Source organism: Lissotriton helveticus, chromosome 1_1 (genome assembly GCF_964261635.1).
Source record: "Lissotriton helveticus chromosome 1_1, aLisHel1.1, whole genome shotgun sequence".
NCBI lineage: Eukaryota > Metazoa > Chordata > Amphibia > Caudata > Salamandridae > Lissotriton > Lissotriton helveticus.
Genome location: NC_136057.1, coordinates 1,264,014,102 through 1,264,033,873, shown reverse-complemented (window position 1 = coordinate 1,264,033,873; position 19,772 = coordinate 1,264,014,102). Strand labels below are relative to the sequence as shown.

At 45.2% G+C, this 19,772-nt stretch overlaps 1 protein-coding gene across 1 annotated transcript in view; it reads right to left on the bottom strand.

Annotated features, from left to right (window-relative positions):
• COG5 (component of oligomeric golgi complex 5) overlaps nt 1-19,772 on the bottom strand; it is a 1,467,851-nt gene that overhangs the window by 1,400,841 nt on the left and 47,238 nt on the right. The window contains exon 3 of the mRNA XM_078680311.1: nt 11,109-11,166. Within this exon, the coding sequence (XP_078536437.1) occupies nt 11,109-11,166 (58 nt within the window). The remainder of the gene's footprint in view (nt 1-11,108; nt 11,167-19,772) is intronic.

Below are 19,772 nucleotides of genomic sequence, written 5' to 3'. Positions count from 1 at the left end.
TCCTAAGATGGCATGCCTGGACGGTTATCAACACATATGGAGAAAGGAAGCAACAGGAATATTTATCAGCCTATTTCCCGCCTACCCTAAAACATCAATTTATGAAGCTGAGTCTTGGCATGTGGGAAACAAAAGATTTAATCCCAGCATGGAAGGATAAAAGTGATAACTGAGACTGCAGACTTTGTGGATACAAATACAAATCGATTCAACATATTTTTTGTGTATGCCCGAAGTTACTAAAAGAACGGAAGTCACTAATAAAAGCACTACTGAATAGTATGAACATACGAACGTGCAGGGAAGCCGTAATCACCTGGTTTGACAGGGGCCTCAATCCCTCCAGTATGCAGGGGGGTGAAACTTTTAAATGTGTATTTAAAGGAAATTGGCTGAAACTCCGTGGAGATCGCAATAGATTGTCATAAAGACAAGAACTCCCAAATCTCCATTTTAAACGAAATTTTAAATAATTGATGTATAGTAGTATGTTTTAGATCAACCGTGTAAAAATTCTACTAATTATTTTACGTGTTTATATAAGTATGCAGTAGTACTATTATAAATGTCATTGGTGTAATTGTTTTTGTTTTTAAAAGACAGAGCACTCAAATAAATCTTGAAATCTATTGTCACTATGTAAGCCAAATTATGTGTGTTGCTTTGTACCTATGTTTGTGCTACATAAATTGACTTCTTGTGGAGAAGTGTGGCTCAGGGGTTAGAGGCAGCAGACCCGGAAGCTGAGATCGGTCCTGGACCAGGGTTCAATTCCCCGCCTCGGCGGGTCTTGGGCTAAAAATTCCACGGACTCGATAATTCTCGCTCCGGTGCCTCCTGGGCAATAGCTTGCTTAATCTCCACAACGGCCCCTCGCGGCGGGATGCCTGACTTTCACCTTGTGGATACCCTGCTATCTCACAGGGGAATACCAGGAAGGGTTCCCTAAGCAAGCGCCGGGACACCCACTGCGGGTAGCTGTGCGCTATATAAGCTCAACTACATTTACATTTACATAAAAAAAAACAGAACAACTATTTGGAGGGCAATTCTCTCTACACAGTTTTCAGACAGTCCAAAAATAGGAGCTCAGTGCATAAATTCACCCGTCCTCCTTCAATTGGTAAGCAGCAAACAATAATTTCCTGTGTATTCCAACAATCTCCTGCACATTGCTTTAGCCCGGATTGTACCTCAAGAGAAGCTGGACACATTGTATAAAATTACCACCATAAACATTCAAAAATGAAAATAATAAAAAGTAAAGTCATGGTCTTTTTGAAAGGAAAGGTACTGTTAAAATACAGGTGGCGGTTGAATCGTTTTCCATTGGTGGTAGTAGAACATTAAACTTATTGAGGTTTAATTTATTAATCCATCTTGGAGTTTACATATTTGGAAGCAAAATGGTATAAGTAGCTCAAATCATAAAAGTTGATAGCCCTCCATGCATGAATGGACAAAAAGGGACAGGGTAGGGGAAGTAAATAATTTGCCCTTGAATGGAATCAAAAGCTCTCTGCAAAATCTACCATTCTTGAGATCTTTGGACAGGAAAGTGTGGAAGTATGACTGCTCAGTGGGAGATAGCAATCGAAGCATACATCTGGAGTTGGGGATGCTTAGCGTTATTTGTATGTATGTATGTATGTATGTATGTATAGGCGTTCTTTTATAGCGCTTAACTGTCACCCAACGGGCATCCTGGCGCTTAGACTGTTATGACACATACATGAAGTCTATTTATAGAGAACATGCTAAAATCTTGATATGGTTTCCGTCAATGTAGCAGGATCTAGAAAGGGACAAGTAGGGAGAGCTATGTTTATTACAAACATGATCGCGCTTGGAACACAGATTTTGACTAGGTGGAATTAAATGAAAAACACATTTCTAGAGCGCACTAAACCTAAATGTGTTAAAATACTGCGCCAAAAAGGGAGCTACACCAACAAACGAGGGAAGCTTTTCAAGGGTAGAAGCTACAAAGTAAAAAGCCAAGTTTTAAGATGTTTTCGAAACAAAGAAAAAAATTCCACTTCTGAGAGATGAGCTGTCAGAGAGCTCCAGATTATCGCTGCCACGACAGAGCGGAAACGTCCACTCTATCTAGCTTTGTGAAACCTAGGAACGTCCACCCCATCTAGCTTTGCGAAACCTTGGAACAATCACCTTCCTGCAGAATGCTGATCTGAGTAGTCCATGTGGCGTGTACCACTGAAATAGTGGACAAATATGGCTTGGTCCTTTGTTGTGTAAAGTCAGAAAGACCATGCAGAGGACTTAGAACATTTTTCGCTTTCTAACAGGTAGCCAGTGGAGAGCCCGAATACCTTCCCTGACCGAGAGATGTTTCGGAATCTTCAAAATGAGACGCAGCATTCTGAATAACCTGAAGTTTGTTCAGTGAAGAGTTATTCATGTTCAAGCAGAGTGCATGACAATAATCTAAGCGAGATGTAATCAAGGCAATGACTACTGATTTGCGCAGTTCAAGAGGAATAAAGGGAAAGATTTTCCTCAGAGCATTGATAATATAAAATCAAGCCCTAGTAGTAAGGCTTACCTGTGAATAAAAATTAAGAGAGTTATCAAAAAAGACCCTAAGGTTTTTTGAGACTCCACTGGGGTCAGTAGCGGGCCACAAGCCTCTGGCCAACAAAGTTCAGACCAGATAGAGTGCTGGGCCCCATATACAACTACCTATGTTTTATTGCCATTTAACTTTAGGAAGTTCTCTTTCGTCCAGATACTTATACTGATCATGTATTGTTTACATTTATAAGCCCCAAGATGAAGATAATCAGTGATGGACGTGATGATTTACGTGTCATTATCATAAGATGCTACTTGGAAGCAGCAGGATCGCACTAGTGTCGCAAGAGGGGAGACACAGATTAAAAAGAGTGTAACTAAGATAGGATTGATGCTGTACCCCACATAGAAGACTGAAAGCCTTGGCATTGAATTCACCACAGATGACTATTGGAACCTTATCAGTGAGAAAGGAATAAAGAAGGTTGTAAGCAGGGGCAAGACCGTGTCGAACGCCGCCGTTAAGTCTAGCATCACAAATACAGCTGCCCCACCCATATCCACCTGGCAACGGATGGCGTCAACTGCCATAATAAGTGCAGTCTTTGTGCTATGTCCACTCCTAAACCCATTCTGAGACGGGACTAGGAGGTCCTAAGTGTCGATATTTTTAACCAATTCCTGGTTAATGTACTTTTCTAAACTTATTATTTTTTTTTGATAATCAATTTTATTGGTCTTGTTTTTAAACACGAGAATACCAGTATTAATCAAGGACAGCCTATTACAGTAGTTATAGGACGTTGTCACATTATATTTACGGAAAGTGAATATTTGGCAGTACATGATCTCAGAGTCCCACACAATACATACAGTCCATGAAGTGAGGCGCTTTTATTCTATCTGGCCCACCCTTTTGCCCCAAACCATGTGGGGTTTAGCCGGGCATCCTCTGGCTTTGTAGATAGGCTTTTCTTGTGCTGCGCACCAGTCCACCCCCCCTGCGCCATTTCGATACACTAGGCGGGACAGAGTTTTTCCAGCTGGCAGCAATGTCCCTCTTAGCCATGTCACCATGGCTGTATTAAGAAATAGTTTATCAGTTCTGGATCCGTCCAGTCCATCTGTGATTCCCAGGAGCATGTTTACTTTTCTAAACTTTTAGCAGGTGTGGGCAGCAAAGAAATAGGTAGGAAAATGTTCAAAACCTCTGGATCAGCATTGCGCTTCTTCTGCAAGGGAATAACTATGGCTTTCTTCCGTAAGTTAGGAAAAATTCCTGTTTCCAGTATGAGACTGAAGACTTTCTGCAGATATTCTGCAATTCGCTAAGTAACAAGTCGCCAAATTCTAGGCGAGCAGGTGTCTACTGGGAACCCAGATTCAATGCTCATCACATATTCCTTGATTTGTGAGATGGGATAGAGATAGGAGGAAAAGCAGAGAGCAAAGTGAAACAGGAGGAGTAAGACTGGGTCTCGAATGTAGTATCAGTGACATTAGAGAGATTAAATTCAGAATAAATATTAAGAATTTTGCCTCTAAATTAAGTAGTTATTTTATCACAGAAAGCTTGTGAGATGTCCATAAATCATTGAGGAGGATTAGAGAGCTCCTTTAAAAAGCTCCATTAAGAAATACTAGCTGAAGAGATCTAATTATATTAGTATAGAAAATAGATTTAGCTTCGCAGACGGCACGTTTAAAGATCAGTAGGAGAGCTTTGTGCTTTTCTTTTTCCACAAGAGACAGTTTTACACGCCATTTGCGCTCCTGTCTCTGGCACTGCTGCCTCAGGTCTTTGAGTTCTTCCGAAAACCAGGTTTGTACTTTCAAAGGGAGGGGATGTAGCCTTATGGCTACAGCGGTCGATCTCGAAGCTGGGGAACCATGTTCGAGTCTCGGCAGGGACGCTCAACATCCTGTGATTCTGGGAAAATCACTTAATCTCCCCGAGCCTAACAAAAATGAATGTGTCCATCTGTAAGGAAACTGGTGCCCATGTAAAGCGCTCTGATACCTGATATCTTCGGGTTGAGTTCACCCTATATAAAACTCTAAAAAATAAAATGGTACCACAATATCTAAACATGCCTTAATCCAAACTTCAAAATCTCCTGCGGTATGGACCGGAGAGCAATCATTGCCCAGAGTAATCCTATTCCACTTTCTGCAGGATCAAAATTTAGGTTGAGCATGTACAGAAGACAGAGGAAAAGAGAGCTTGAAAGTTACCACCTAGCTGAAGAAAAATACTTCCTTAATGACACGGCCATAAAAATTGGTAAAAACACCATCCAGAGTATGACCAGCAGTGTTGGTGGGTTATTTAACCAACTGAGTAAATCCAAGATTAGCCATTAACTCAAGCAAGCAGAGATATCAAGTCTCTGCAAGAGAATCTTCGAAATATAAATGTAATTCTCCAAGAATGGTAAAATTAGATTGAGCAAGAAATGCTTACAGAACCGGATTCCAGGTTGCAGAAAAGTTAGCTCGTGGGCCGGTCGGTCAATAGACCAGGAGCCCAGAGAGAATAGTTCTCGTAAGAGATTTGAATCTGAAAAATGCAACTTCGCAGAAATCCAGCAAGATCGCAACCACCCGTTCAAGGGCGTAGTTCAGGGAATCTCTAGCTATAATCGCTAATCCACCCCTCTTCGACCAGGTCTATCTAATATGGAAATATCCTACTCCGGAGGTACAGCTGCCGAAAGATCAGGCCTAGAGTCCTCTCTTGCTCAAGATTCTGTCACAAATAAACCGTTTAAAAGCAAAGATTGAACTTTGCGCTCTATAAAACTTTATAAATAAATAAATAAATAAATCACAGATGTTAAACTTAAGTTTAATGAGAGAGAGAGAGCATGTGTTAAATAAAGCACAAGCTATCTTCCTCTGTTCGTCAAGGCCCTTACATAGTCAAGTCAAGTCAAGTCAGAGAATTTATATAGCGCACTACATACCCAGAGGGTCTCAAGGCGCTTAGAAAGGGGAGGAGGATTACTTGTCAAATATCCACGTTTTAAGTTGCTTTCTGAATGCTAGGTGGTTCTGGGTAAGGCGGAGGTAAGCGGGGAGTGAGTTCCATGTTTTAGCAGCCAGGTATGAGAAGGATCTGCCTCCCATGGTGGTCTTGTTGATGCGAGGTACAGTGGCGAGGGCTTGGCTGGAAGAACGTAGTTGGCGGGAGGGGGTGTAGAAGGATAGTCGTGAGTTGAGGCATTCTGGTCCGATGTTATAGAGTGATTTGTGTGCGTGGGTTAGCAGTCGGAAAGAGATCCTCTTATTGACGGGTAGCCAGTGGAGGTCTTTAAGGTGACCAGAGATGTGTTCGTTGCGTGGGATGTCTAATATGATCCTGGCTGAGGCGTTTTGGATTCGTTGGAGTTTCTTCTGGAGTAGTGCCTGCGTAGAGGGTGTTTCCGTAGTCCAGACGGCTCGTGACCAGAGCATGGGTGACTGTTTTCCTTGTTTCGGTGGGGATCCAGCGAAATGTTTTTCTGAGCATGCGAAGAATGTTGAAGCAGGAAGAGGATACGGCGCTGACTTGTCTGATCATTGAGAGTGAAGAATCAAGGATGACGCCTAGGTTCCGTGCGTGGTCTGTCGGGATGGGTGCTTTTCCGAGGGCTTCCGGCCACCAGGAGTCGTCCCAAGCAGAGGGGGATGTACCTAAGATGAGGACTTCTGTTTTGTCTGAGTTCAGTTTCAGACGGCTTTGTTTCATCCATTCGGCAACTTCTTTCATTCCTTCGTGTAGGTTAGTTTTGGCGGTGCTGGGGTCATTGGTGAGGGAAAGGATTAGTTGAGTGTCATCCGCGTAAGAGATGATGTTGAGGTTGTGTTGGCGGGCGATGGCCGCGAGGGGGCTCATGTATACGTTGAAGAGGGTGGGGCTGAGTGAGGATCCTTGTGGTACGCCACAAATGACTTCAGTGGCCTCGGACTTGAATGGTGGGAGGCGGACTCTCTGGGTTCTTCCGGTGAGGAACGAAGTGATCCAATCAAGTGCTTTTCCTTGGATTCCGATGTTATTGAGGCGTTGTAAAAGGGTGCTGTGGCAGACTGTGTCGAAAGCTGCAGAGAGGTCGAGGAGGATGAGGGCGACTGTGTCTCCATTGTCCAATAGAGTTCGGATGTCGTCTGTTGCTGCGATGAGGGCGGTCTCAGTGCTGTGTTTTGCTCGGAAACCAGATTGTGAGGAATCGAGGGATTTGTTGGCTTCGAGGAAGGCGGCGAGTTGGTTGTTGACAGCTTTTTCGATGACTTTGGCCGGGAATGGAAGGAGCGAGATGGGGCGGTAATTCTTGAGTTCGGTGGGGTCCGCTGTGGGTTTTTTCAGGAGGGCGGTGAGTTCAGCGTGTTTCCAGACTTCCGGGAAGGTGGCGGTGTTGAAGGAGCAGTTGATGACGTCTCGGAGGTGCGGTGCTATGACGGAGTCTGCTTTGTTGAAGATGTGGTGAGGACATGGGTCTGTGGGGGATCCTGAGTGGATGGAATTCATCAGGCGGATTGTGTCCTCAATGGAGATTGGGTTCCAGTCGTTAAGGATGTTCACGGGGGGAGAATGTTCAGCAAATGGTAGGGTGGGTTGGTTTCCGGGTTGGTTGTCGAAGCTGTTGTGGATGTCTGCAATCTTGTTGTGGAAGAATGAGGCTAGGGAGTCGCAGAGGGCTTGAGAGGGGGTGATGTCGTTGGAGTTGGCTGAGGGATTGGAAAATTCCTTGACGATGTTGAAAAGTTCCTTGCTGTTGTGGGCGTTGTTGTCAAGTCGATCCTTGAATGCTGTTTTCTTGGCCTTTCGGATTAGTTGGTGGTGAGTGCGGGTGGCGTTTTTGAAGGCGTCCTTGGTGCTGGTGGTTGGGTCTTTTTTCCAGGCCTTTCCAAGGGAGCGGCAGAGTTTCTTGGACTTCTTAAGATCATCGTTGAACCATGAGGCCTTTTTGCTGCCGGGTTTGCTTTGACGTTTCTTCAGTGGTGCTAAGGTGTCGGCGGTGTTGGATAACCATAGGGTCAGGTTGGTGGCGGCTTCGTTTACGTTAGAAGAGTGGGCTGGGGTGTTAAGAAGGAGCGATGCGGAGATCTGGTCCGTGGTGATTTTGTTCCAGTTTCTTTGCAGAGTTGGTTGGAGGTGGTTGGTGGGTTTTGGCTTGTTGTAGGTGAAGTGAACGCAGCTGTGGTCGGTCCAGAGGAGATCCGTAGTGTGGCTGAAGGAGACATGATTGCTGGAGGTGAAGATGGGGTCGAGTGTGTGACCTGCGATGTGGGTGGGGGAAGTGACCAGTTGTTTAAGTCCGAGGTTGGCGAGGTTGTCCAGGAGGGTGGTGGTGTTGCGGTCGTTGATTTTTTCAAGGTGAAAGTTGAGGTCTCCCAGAAGGATGTAGTCTTTGGAGGGGAGCGCGTGAGGAGTGATGAAGTCCGTGATGTCTTCACTGAATTTTGCGCGGGGTCCTGGTGGTCTGTAGAGGAGGGTGCCTCTGAGTGTGGTCTTGGGGTCAATGTGGATCTGGAAGTGAAGGTGTTCGGAGTTGGCGAGGTTGGCGTCAGAGCTGGTTGAGATGCGGATTGATTTCTTATGGACAATAGCGATTCCTCCTCCTGTGTGGCTGGTACGGTCTTTGCGAGTGATCTTATAGTCTCCAGGGATGGCAATGGTGATGTCCGGTGCGGAGGAAGCATTCATCCATGTTTCCGTTAGGAAGGCGACGTCTGGAGAGATGGTGTCTAGTAGATTCCATAGGTCAATGGCGTGCCTGTGGACCGATCGGGTGTTGAGAAGGATGCACTGTAGGTGGTTGGGGTCGGGAGTCTGTGTTGTGGTCGTAGCGGAGATGTTGTTGGTGCCGATGAATTTGCAGGAGTAGCAAGAGAAAGGCCCATGGGTGTGTCCAGGGGCGGCGTTGACGCAGTTGGGGGCGCGACCGGGGTTAAGGGCTAGGAGGGAGGCGGCATCGTAGGTAATGCGGGAGGGCTGGGCAGCTTGAGGGGCAGGGGGTCTGGCGCTGGGCGCGGTCCAGGCGCGGACGGGCGTAGACGGGCTTACCTTTGGCGCACCTTCGGCGCGGGTTGGGCGCGGACGCTGCGCGTGAACGCTGCGCGCGGGAACTACTGTCATATGTGGAGAGTGGAGGGGGAGGGGCGAGGGCGGCTCACCTGGGAGGCGGGGCGGGCTCCAGGGATCACAACAACAACAAAATGGAGGCGGAAGCACAGCGTCGCGCTAGTCAAAACGCGCACAAACAGTGAAAGCGGCACATATAATTAATTAAATTGCAAAAAGAACAACTCGGCAAGCAGGCACACAGCAGGCAAATGGAATTAGGCAGATTTCAAGGGCAAAAGCAGCACAACGATACCGAGTGTCACGAGGGGACACTGGGGAACGACCACTCAGCCTGAGGGACAGGAGCGAGTCACGGCGCTCTCAGGTTCTGTAGCGCTGATCTGGTCAGTGGGAGGGCGGCTCAGCTGGGAGGCGGGGCGGGCTCCAGGGATCACAACAACAACAAAATGGAGGCGGAGGGGGGAGCACAGCGTCGCGCTAGTCAAAACGCGCACAAACAGTGAAAGCGGCACATATAATTAATTAAATTGCAAAAAGAACAACTCGGCAAGCAGGCACACAGCAGGCAAATGGAATTAGGCAGATTTCAAGGGCAAAAGCAGCACAACGATACCGAGTGTCACGAGGGGACACTGGGGAGCGACCACTCAGCCTGAGGGACAGGAGCGAGTCACGGCGCTCTCAGGTTCTGTAGCGCTGATCTGGTCAGTGGGAGGGCGGCTCAGCTGGGAGGCGGGGCGGGCTCCAGGGATCACAACAACAACAAAATGGAGGCGGAGGGGGGAGCACAGCATCGCGCTAGTCAAAACGCGCACAAACAGTGAAAGCGGCACATATAATTAATTAAATTGCAAAAAGAACAACTCGGCAAGCAGGCACACAGCAGGCAAATGGAATTAGGCAGATTTCAAGGGCAAAAGCAGCACAACGATACCGAGTGTCACGAGGGGACACTGGGGAGCGACCACTCAGCCTGAGGGACAGGAGCGACATAAGGTCATAAGGTCATAAGGTCCCAAACTCTCGCTTTACGACCGCATTCGGCACCAAGAGACCGTCTGGTGAGTTCAGATGTATTTCGCAGTTAGAGCAGAAAATGTCTGTCCTACTGTCAAGATTGAATGCAATACTGCCCTCATTCTTACCTTCAGGATAGAGCTCTAATAACTGTCCCCGAGAATATTGTAGAGTAATAGGAGCCTTAAACTCTGACTATCTACTTTGAATTGGTCTGTAAAATGCAGTTTGTTTTTGAGTGAGCTCACGATTTTGAATAAAAGGGGTACGTCATGTATAGGAGTCTTCACTCAAATTTTTAATTAGAGATATATTCTATCTCTTGCACAACATGGAGTCCCTATTTTTGATACACATATCACTATTTTCCACCTCTTATCTTTATAATGGACACACTTTCTTTTCTATAGGTGAGGAAGTTACCGATGATGAGAAACGTGGGCAAGCTGGTGAGAACCTGCCAGTAGCTCCTCTGGTGTAGCGCACGTGAGGGACTTTCTCACCTTTTCACACATTTTTCTGTGGTTTCTTATACACCTTCTTAAGTTAAGGATATTATTGTTAGGAGTTGACTGAATAAACTTACATTCATGTAAATTTAGGACGGCTGATATTTAGGATTGGATTAGATTGGTAAATCAGACCAACTGTTGGGTAGAGGTGGATGCCCCCCCCCTCATCATCAGCCCTATGTAAAAAATAAAGTGGATGTTGTCCTGCATAACCAGGTCTATTTGTTGTGTAGTCACAGAAGTTTGTTAACTTTATTTGAATTTTTTACACTGATCGCCTCCTTGGTAAATAAGAAAAATATGTTGTCAGATAATGAGGCTTCACATTGATCCTCTGTGCATGAAACGTAGTGAAAGATTTGCCACCGTTTTATATTTTATGTCCTTCCCTAAGATTACTGATCCACACATTTATAAAATCTGTAGTTTTACAAGGCAAAAATCACTGTACCTCCTACATTGCCTATTATATACTTCTTCGATTGTTTATCATCATCTTTTTTGCTTTTTAAAAAACATAACAATTTGATTAAGAGAAATAATCTTCACATATCACTCATGGTCTCTGATGAGGTGTACGGCGTGTCTATTGAGGGTTTACTGTTTAATAATATACAATAGTTTGCTACATGAAGTCGTGTCATGAGCTGGTATTTGAGGTCGACATTATAGCAACTAATGAAACATTCAATTATTTTAGTTAATGGTTTCGGAGATAACTAAGATTTCATGGATTGTTTGTGGTTGGTCGTAGAGTCTTTTCTAACTCCTGAAAGACAGAACCTGAAAACAAAAGATCTCTGTGCTGTGAAATCGATTTGTGTAGAACACCGAGGTCCATAAAAGCAGCAAAGAATAAACATACAAGTCTATGAGGTTGGCACTGTAAGACGAAGTGATGGGCTTATATAATAAGTGCATAAATAAACATTTTACTTTGAATCGGCTCTCTGTAGCACTGACTTGTAGAAACGTACCTTCCAATGACTCAATGCCAGTTGCTTGGGCCAGTAAGTCTTCATGTCTTGCAACAACCTAAGCAATAAAACAATTAAAGTTCAGTCATCAATTTATAAATGGACCATTCACGTCAAAAACTACAATTACAATCGTTTTATGAAAATATATCAAATATTAATTGATTTCTTTCCACCACATGATAGATAGAAACTGCCTATACAACACATGCTGAAAACATCAATACTGTTGATAAACAGTGAAAAATGATTACCATCGAAAGAGTTTAAGAAAAGATCTGTTGGAAAGCTTTCTTCCCTCCACTCACTTTGAAAAGCACATCATCTTCTGATCTGGCAGACAACCGGCAGCAAGTGAAACAAAGTAAGGAACAGATGCCCAGAGCCCTGGTGTCGCTATACCTTCACATTGTGGTCATCTTCGTATTCCAAATGATACAATTTTGGATGCCTACCATACCGCAGGACCCGAAAGGAACTTCATCTAAAGTTCAAGCCTCGCCTCACCTCCACAACTGCACCCACATTCCATCCCAGCCACCTTGCCTGAAGCACTCTCATACTGGAGATAACTCACCTCCCACCCACACTAACCACCATCCAAACAGCAGCGGAGCTGCATCATGTGTATAATTGTAAGGATTCAAAGAGACCACACTTAAGGGACACCCATAGACTCTTGTCGTCGACACGCACAAGAGAAGAACAGAATCAACCAAATGAGAACGCCTTTTCTTAATGAACCACAATAAAAGGATAACATTCAGGAAAACTCGGATTACCGCATAAAGTTTAGAAATGCAAAGTGAACACAAATGTGATGCAACAAAACATAAGAACACAAATACTTACACCAATAAGACACAGATTATCCATGTTTATAAATAGTAGAAATCTAATTGAGATGTTCAAGGATACTTTCAAAAGCCTATGCATATTCGTCAGTGGTATGAAGCGCTATATAAATGCTACAACACAGTAGTACACCACAGAACATCAACAGCTTTGTCATCTGAGGCTACTGATTTTACAATAGCTGTCCAATACATCTGCCAATGCCATGTAGCTTGTTGAATGGAAATACAGAACTACCATAGCACATCCCAGGATGACTTCATCTCTATCATGGCAATTACTAACAAGCCTTTGCAATGCAATCGGTCTCGCCTTTGGGACTTTATAGGTATTGAGCTATGCAGCACATTAGCCTGGGTGCTGAACATCTACTGTTCTTTAACATGGAGGGAAAGAAAGCACTGCATGACACGCCATGTATGGGAAAACATGGATAGAAATATTGCATTTCAGCTGGAAATGGTATGGTCCAAAGCTCTGTTTTTAATATAAAAGCAGGGCCTTCGGTGGTCATATCACTGAAAATACGAAGATTTGAAAAAAATATTATTGTCTACAGGCGTTCGTGGAAGTAAATTTCGAAGGACTGGATTTTAGAGAATGCTAAAGTGATTCTGGTATTTTAATGACCTCTGCTGGTCGTTTTCTATCAAGAACGTTAAATAGAGGCAGTTGCCAGAAAAATTAAAAATAGAAAGTACCTCAGCAGAAAGCAATTCTGGTATTTTACTGACCTCTGCTGGTCGTTTTCTATCAAGACAGTTAAATAGAGGCAGTTCAACAGAAAAAAAGTCCCCAAGTGGAAGCAGACAAGTCCTAGGGCTGATCTCCAGAGCCCACAAAGTATATACACATATAAGTATATAGTAAAGTATATAGTAAAGTATATACAAGAGGGCTCGAATGCTCAACCTAAAAATTGCCCTCTCATGGTTTCGCATCAGAAATTCTCTACGGAAATAGGGCCTCAGTAACAAACACTTGACCCACAACATATCCTTAACACACCAGAGCTAATAATAAACTATAGCATTTCCAATGCAATAGGTCTCGCATTACAGATAGGTTGAGGTATTGGCGTTGCAAATAATAATGCAACGCCAATAACTCATACTTTCAGTAATGCGAGACCTCTAGTGAGCCATGAAACAGCATTTTATGTCTCAGTGCAGCACCACAAGCTGCTCCTAGAGGTCCCTAGAGAGCAAGGAACCAGCACTGCATGTCTAAGTGTATTGCTGCTAGCTGCTCTTAGAGGTCCCTGGTGAGCAAGACACCAGCACTGCATGGCTAGATGAAGTACCACAAGCTGCTCCTAGAGGTCCCTGGTGAGCAAGACACCAGCACTGCATGGCTAGATGAAGTACCACAAGTGGCTCCTAGAGGCCCCTAGTGAGCATCAAACTTTTGGTCACATATGGTACTGCACCTTGCAGAAGATATGGTAAATCCACCCTACCCATAATTAGGGCTCCCGGTTTTCCGTTTAAACTGATTTTTATATATAAATACAGACGGAAAACAAGTTTTCCTTTGTCTGTATTTCTATGTAAAAACGGGAAATAACTACCACATTTTGTGGCGCTGCCCTGCTCCAGCAGAGTGTTGAAAAACAGGTATGGTTATTACTCACAGAGTAAGTATCGCCTCTAGATTGGTGTTATCAGTATTTATGGGGTGGAAAAAAGCCATTCAAGAAACAACAAGGCCTCGTTAAAAGTGAATGGTCTTTTAAAGACCAGTGAAATACTCGGGTGTTTTTAACACAGAAAGTCGCATCCAGTTCCTGTGTGGGAAGAGTCAGTGTGGAGTGGAGCAGAGTCAGAGCTCAGAGCCCCCGAAGTCCCCAAAGCCCGAAAGCCTTCAGAAAATTTCTGAGTGCATCGAGGTACAGGCTGTTTGTAAAATTATCAGCATGACCTAGGGCACATCATGTGCATGTTACTATAACAACTTTCGTGCAGTCCAAATAAATAAAGCATTAACAAACGCCCACTAACTGTATTTTTGTCAATGCCTTCAATACAATGTATGTAAGGGGAGAGTAGTGAAATAATATAGATTTCAATGTTAGAAAAGGCTCAGTCCTAAACTATGATGCTCAATGGCGTGACTTATTTTAAATCACAGCAGGATTATATTTTAATGACAACGGGCCTCCCCTCTCCCTTTTGGTGTGATACAGCAACCATCACGCTTTTAACAATTCAACTTGACACGTCTGTACAGACTTAAATCGGAGAGACAGCAAAATCAGTCCCGTTCGCACCTCTCATTGACTGATTGCCTTTCGTTACCGGCTAGCTTCCCTCTGTCCAAGGGGGGAGGTTTTTTGCTTAGGTTTTCGGTGCACCCCCAACGCCCCAGCTCTGGAAGGAAGTGCAGAGCTGTCACCGCGTGAACTCTGCCTGCTCCCCTCCCCTCCTGCTCCAATATCTGCACTGTGGGCCTTGCAATGATATTAGTTTATCCCAATTCAAAAATGATAACATGCAGTTTAGAAAGCAGTGCTGGGCACATACAGACATGCTTTTATTCGGCAGCATATTATCTTGTCTAGTGCATAATTTGAATTGAGTTGCTTCCAGGTGTCTGTAGGGCAGCACAATTGGGTTGTAATGAAGGCAGTGTGAGTTTCTCTCAGTGGAGCAGTATGGTGTTCAGTGTGGGAGAGGATGTGGCACTCTGTGTCGATGCAGAAACTGCAAGGCTCTGATACAAATGGCTTTTGATAGCACTTTTAGGCGTATTTGGGACATTCTGCGAATGGCAAAGTTATCAGATGAATGTATTGTGTTGACCAATAACAAACAAGTGCAAGTGTGCATTGTCAATTTACATAAATGTGGAAAAATACTAGCTGCAGCGTCGTCTTTTACTTGTGGGAAAAATAAATGTGGATAATACAGATAAAATGCCCAAAAAATAAATATGGATAAATACAGACGGAAATGGCAAAAAACCCCATAAAACCGGGCGCCCTACCCAGAATGCATTGCATGCAAGACAGTACCACGAGTACATTCAAATAGCTATGTCCATATATACAATTGATAGCTTTGAAATGTGGCAAAACAATTATTTTATTAAATCAGGATTAGGTTGTACTCTATGTGGAGCTGATGAAGGGAAATTTATACAAGCTCTAATAAAAATTTGATATGTGCTAGCGATTAAAGTAACCACTGCCAACCTAGTTATGACCAAGTGAGTGTCTAGTCTGAAGGCCTTTCACGAAAATATTGCCTTGAGGATGTAATTAAAATCTAGGGCGTAACGGGGTGTCTTCATTGGAGGTTAAAATAAGAAACAAAGCTGTACTAAGGAGGGTCAATTAAGCCTAATTACCAATGAAACGCCACCATTTACAAAGGACAGGGACAGGAGCCAATTAAAAAGAAGGGAGGAAGGTAGGCGTAGCTTTATGCCCATATCCTAAATACAGACTGCCTTGAAGAGACAGCGCAATCGCCGCCTAGGCGAGACCTAAAAAAGAGATAAGTACAGTGGGGATGGTGGGGAGGCTAACACTTAAGGGGTTACGTTTTTCTAATGCATGTATTGTGCCATTCATATAACACTTCACACCCCTGACAAGGCCGCAAAAAGAATTTAATTGCAATTGGGTAACCGGAAATCTTTTTCAATACGAATGGATGATAAGGTGTTGTTTTCCAGTGCTGCCTTTGTGGGGGTAGTTTGGTCTGCCCTGTTCCCATGATGCACTGGGCCAGGGACAGACTAATTTGCATATAGCCAGGTTCTGAGCTGGGATGGGGCAGTGAGATAAATAACGGTGATGGATCAAGCCCTGATCTTTGGACTGGGTAAGAGTGGTCTGCTTAATTCAGACACTCTGTTCATCACCACCCCCTTTTCTGTATCGTTTTTGGCCACTATAGGTGTGGCAGGGTATACTCAGACATGAGTCCCTTTCTCACTGCTCCATCAGGATTCAAGCAAGCCGGGCCGAAGAGGCTGAAATGCCAGAAACCGGTCCCCGGTAGCTTGTCTCCTTTCTGGTGAAGAATTGGCTTGGTAGTTTGGTCTGCCCTGTTCCCATGATGCACTGGGCCAGGGACAGACTAATTTGCATATAGCCAGGTTCTGAGCTGGGATGGGGCAGTGAGATAAATAACGGTGATGGATCAAGCCCTGATCTTTGGACTGGGTAAGAGTGGTCTGCTTAATTCAGACACTCTGTTCATCACCACCCCCTTTTCTGTATCGTTTTTGGCCACTATAGGTGTGGCAGGGTATACTCAGACATGAGTCCCTTTCTCACTGCTCCATCAGGATTCAAGCAAGCCGGGCCGAAGAGGCTGAAATGCCAGAAACCGGTCCCCGGTAGCTTGTCTCCTTTCTGGTGAAGAATTGGCTTGGTAGTTTGGTCTGCCCTGTTCCCATGATGCACTGGGCCAGGGACAGACTAATTTGCATATAGCCAGGTTCTGAGCTGGGATGGGGCAGTGAGATAAATAACGGTGATGGATCAAGCCCTGATCTTTGGACTGGGTAAGAGTGGTCTGCTTAATTCAGACACTCTGTTCATCACCACCCCCTTTTCTGTATCGTTTTTGGCCACTATAGGTGTGGCAGGGTATACTCAGACATGAGTCCCTTTCTCACTGCTCCATCAGGATTCAAGCAAGCCGGGCCGAAGAGGCTGAAATGCCAGAAACCGGTCCCCGGTAGCTTGTCTCCTTTCTGGTGAAGAATTGGCTTGGTAGTTTGGTCTGCCCTGTTCCCATGATGCACTGGGCCAGGGACAGACTAATTTGCATATAGCCAGGTTCTGAGCTGGGATGGGGCAGTGAGATAAATAACGGTGATGGATCAAGCCCTGATCTTTGGACTGGGTAAGAGTGGTCTGCTTAATTCAGACACTCTGTTCATCACCACCCCCTTTTCTGTATCGTTTTTGGCCACTATAGGTGTGGCAGGGTATACTCAGACATGAGTCCCTTTCTCACTGCTCCATCAGGATTCAAGCAAGCCGGGCCGAAGAGGCTGAAATGCCAGAAACCGGTCCCCGGTAGCTTGTCTCCTTTCTGGTGAAGAATTGGCTTGGTAGTTTGGTCTGCCCTGTTCCCATGATGCACTGGGCCAGGGACAGACTAATTTGCATATAGCCAGGTTCTGAGCTGGGATGGGGCAGTGAGATAAATAACGGTGATGGATCAAGCCCTGATCTTTGGACTGGGTAAGAGTGGTCTGCTTAATTCAGACACTCTGTTCATCACCACCCCCTTTTCTGTATCGTTTTTGCCCACTATAGGTGTGGCAGGGTATACTCAGACATGAGTCCCTTTCTCACTGCTCCATCAGGATTCAAGCAAGCCGGGCCGAAGAGGCTGAAATGCCAGAAACCGGTCCCCGGTAGCTTGTCTCCTTTCTGGTGAAGAATTGGCTTGGTAGTTTGGTCTGCCCTGTTCCCATGATGCACTGGGCCAGGGACAGACTAATTTGCATATAGCCAGGTTCTGAGCTGGGATGGGGCAGTGAGATAAATAACGGTGATGGATCAAGCCCTGATCTTTGGACTGGGTAAGAGTGGTCTGCTTAATTCAGACACTCTGTTCATCACCACCCCCTTTTCTGTATCGTTTTTGGCCACTATAGGTGTGGCAGGGTATACTCAGACATGAGTCCCTTTCTCACTGCTCCATCAGGATTCAAGCAAGCCGGGCCGAAGAGGCTGAAATGCCAGAAACCGGTCCCCGGTAGCTTGTCTCCTTTCTGGTGAAGAATTGGCTTGGTAGTTTGGTCTGCCCTGTTCCCATGATGCACTGGGCCAGGGACAGACTAATTTGCATATAGCCAGGTTCTGAGCTGGGATGGGGCAGTGAGATAAATAACGGTGATGGATCAAGCCCTGATCTTTGGACTGGGTAAGAGTGGTCTGCTTAATTCAGACACTCTGTTCATCACCACCCCCTTTTCTGTATCGTTTTTGGCCACTATAGGTGTGGCAGGGTATACTCAGACATGAGTCCCTTTCTCACTGCTCCATCAGGATTCAAGCAAGCCGGGCCGAAGAGGCTGAAATGCCAGAAACCGGTCCCCGGTAGCTTGTCTCCTTTCTGGTGAAGAATTGGCTTGGTAGTTTGGTCTGCCCTGTTCCCATGATGCACTGGGCCAGGGACAGACTAATTTGCATATAGCCAGGTTCTGAGCTGGGATGGGGCAGTGAGATAAATAACGGTGATGGATCAAGCCCTGATCTTTGGACTGGGTAAGAGTGGTCTGCTTAATTCAGACACTCTGTTCATCACCACCCCCTTTTCTGTATCGTTTTTGGCCACTATAGGTGTGGCAGGGTATACTCAGACATGAGTCCCTTTCTCACTGCTCCATCAGGATTCAAGCAAGCCGGGCCGAAGAGGCTGAAATGCCAGAAACCGGTCCCCGGTAGCTTGTCTCCTTTCTGGTGAAGAATTGGCTTGGTAGTTTGGTCTGCCCTGTTCCCATGATGCACTGGGCCAGGGACAGACTAATTTGCATATAGCCAGGTTCTGAGCTGGGATGGGGCAGTGAGATAAATAACGGTGATGGATCAAGCCCTGATCTTTGGACTGGGTAAGAGTGGTCTGCTTAATTCAGACACTCTGTTAATCACCACCCCCTTTTCTGTATCGTTTTTGGCCACTATAGGTGTGGCAGGGTATACTCAGACATGAGTCCCTTTCTCACTGCTCCATCAGGATTCAAGCAAGCCGGGCCGAAGAGGCTGAAATGCCAGAAACCGGTCCCCGGTAGCTTGTCTCCTTTCTGGTGAAGAATTGGCTTGGTAGTTTGGTCTGCCCTGTTCCCATGATGCACTGGGCCAGGGACAGACTAATTTGCATATAGCCAGGTTCTGAGCTGGGATGGGGCAGTGAGATAAATAACGGTGATGGATCAAGCCCTGATCTTTGGACTGGGTAAGAGTGGTCTGCTTAATTCAGACACTCTGTTCATCACCACCCCCTTTTCTGTATCGTTTTTGCCCACTATAGGTGTGGCAGGGTATACTCAGACATGAGTCCCTTTCTCACTGCTCCATCAGGATTCAAGCAAGCCGGGCCGAAGAGGCTGAAATGCCAGAAACCGGTCCCCGGTAGCTTGTCTCCTTTCTGGTGAAGAATTGGCTTGGTAGTTTGGTCTGCCCTGTTCCCATGATGCACTGGGCCAGGGACAGACTAATTTGCATATAGCCAGGTTCTGAGCTGGGATGGGGCAGTGAGATAAATAACGGTGATGGATCAAGCCCTGATCTTTGGACTGGGTAAGAGTGGTCTGCTTAATTCAGACACTCTGTTCATCACCACCCCCTTTTCTGTATCGTTTGTGGGGGAAGGGCATGATGTTTGACATGTGCTCCAACCATGTGCCAAAGAACCAGAAGCTGTGTTCAAGCTTGATGTGGTACGGAAGCGTTAGAGTAGGCACTGACATGTGAGGCAGTACATATTGATGTGTTTTTTTTCTTTCAATTGTGACCGTCTGTCTTTTTTGAATGAATGACCCTGACTGACCATATTGCTAAATACCTGAAAGGGGTGGTCAGACACCGGATGACAATGGATAGTCCTCCTCTTTCTTAAATTGTGTGAGTCTGTTTAACTATTTATTTATTCTACTTTGTTGAAATATATGTCTTCTTCTTTCATATGTATTGTGCTTTTATAGTTTAATATTTTTTAAATCGAATAAAGTGTATTCTGATCTGATCTGACCGTCTGTCTCATGTCTCAAAGGTATTTAGTGTTTTAAAACAACCACGCTATCAGTGTGCCCCAAAACACGAGTTACTTATTGTTAAGAGAA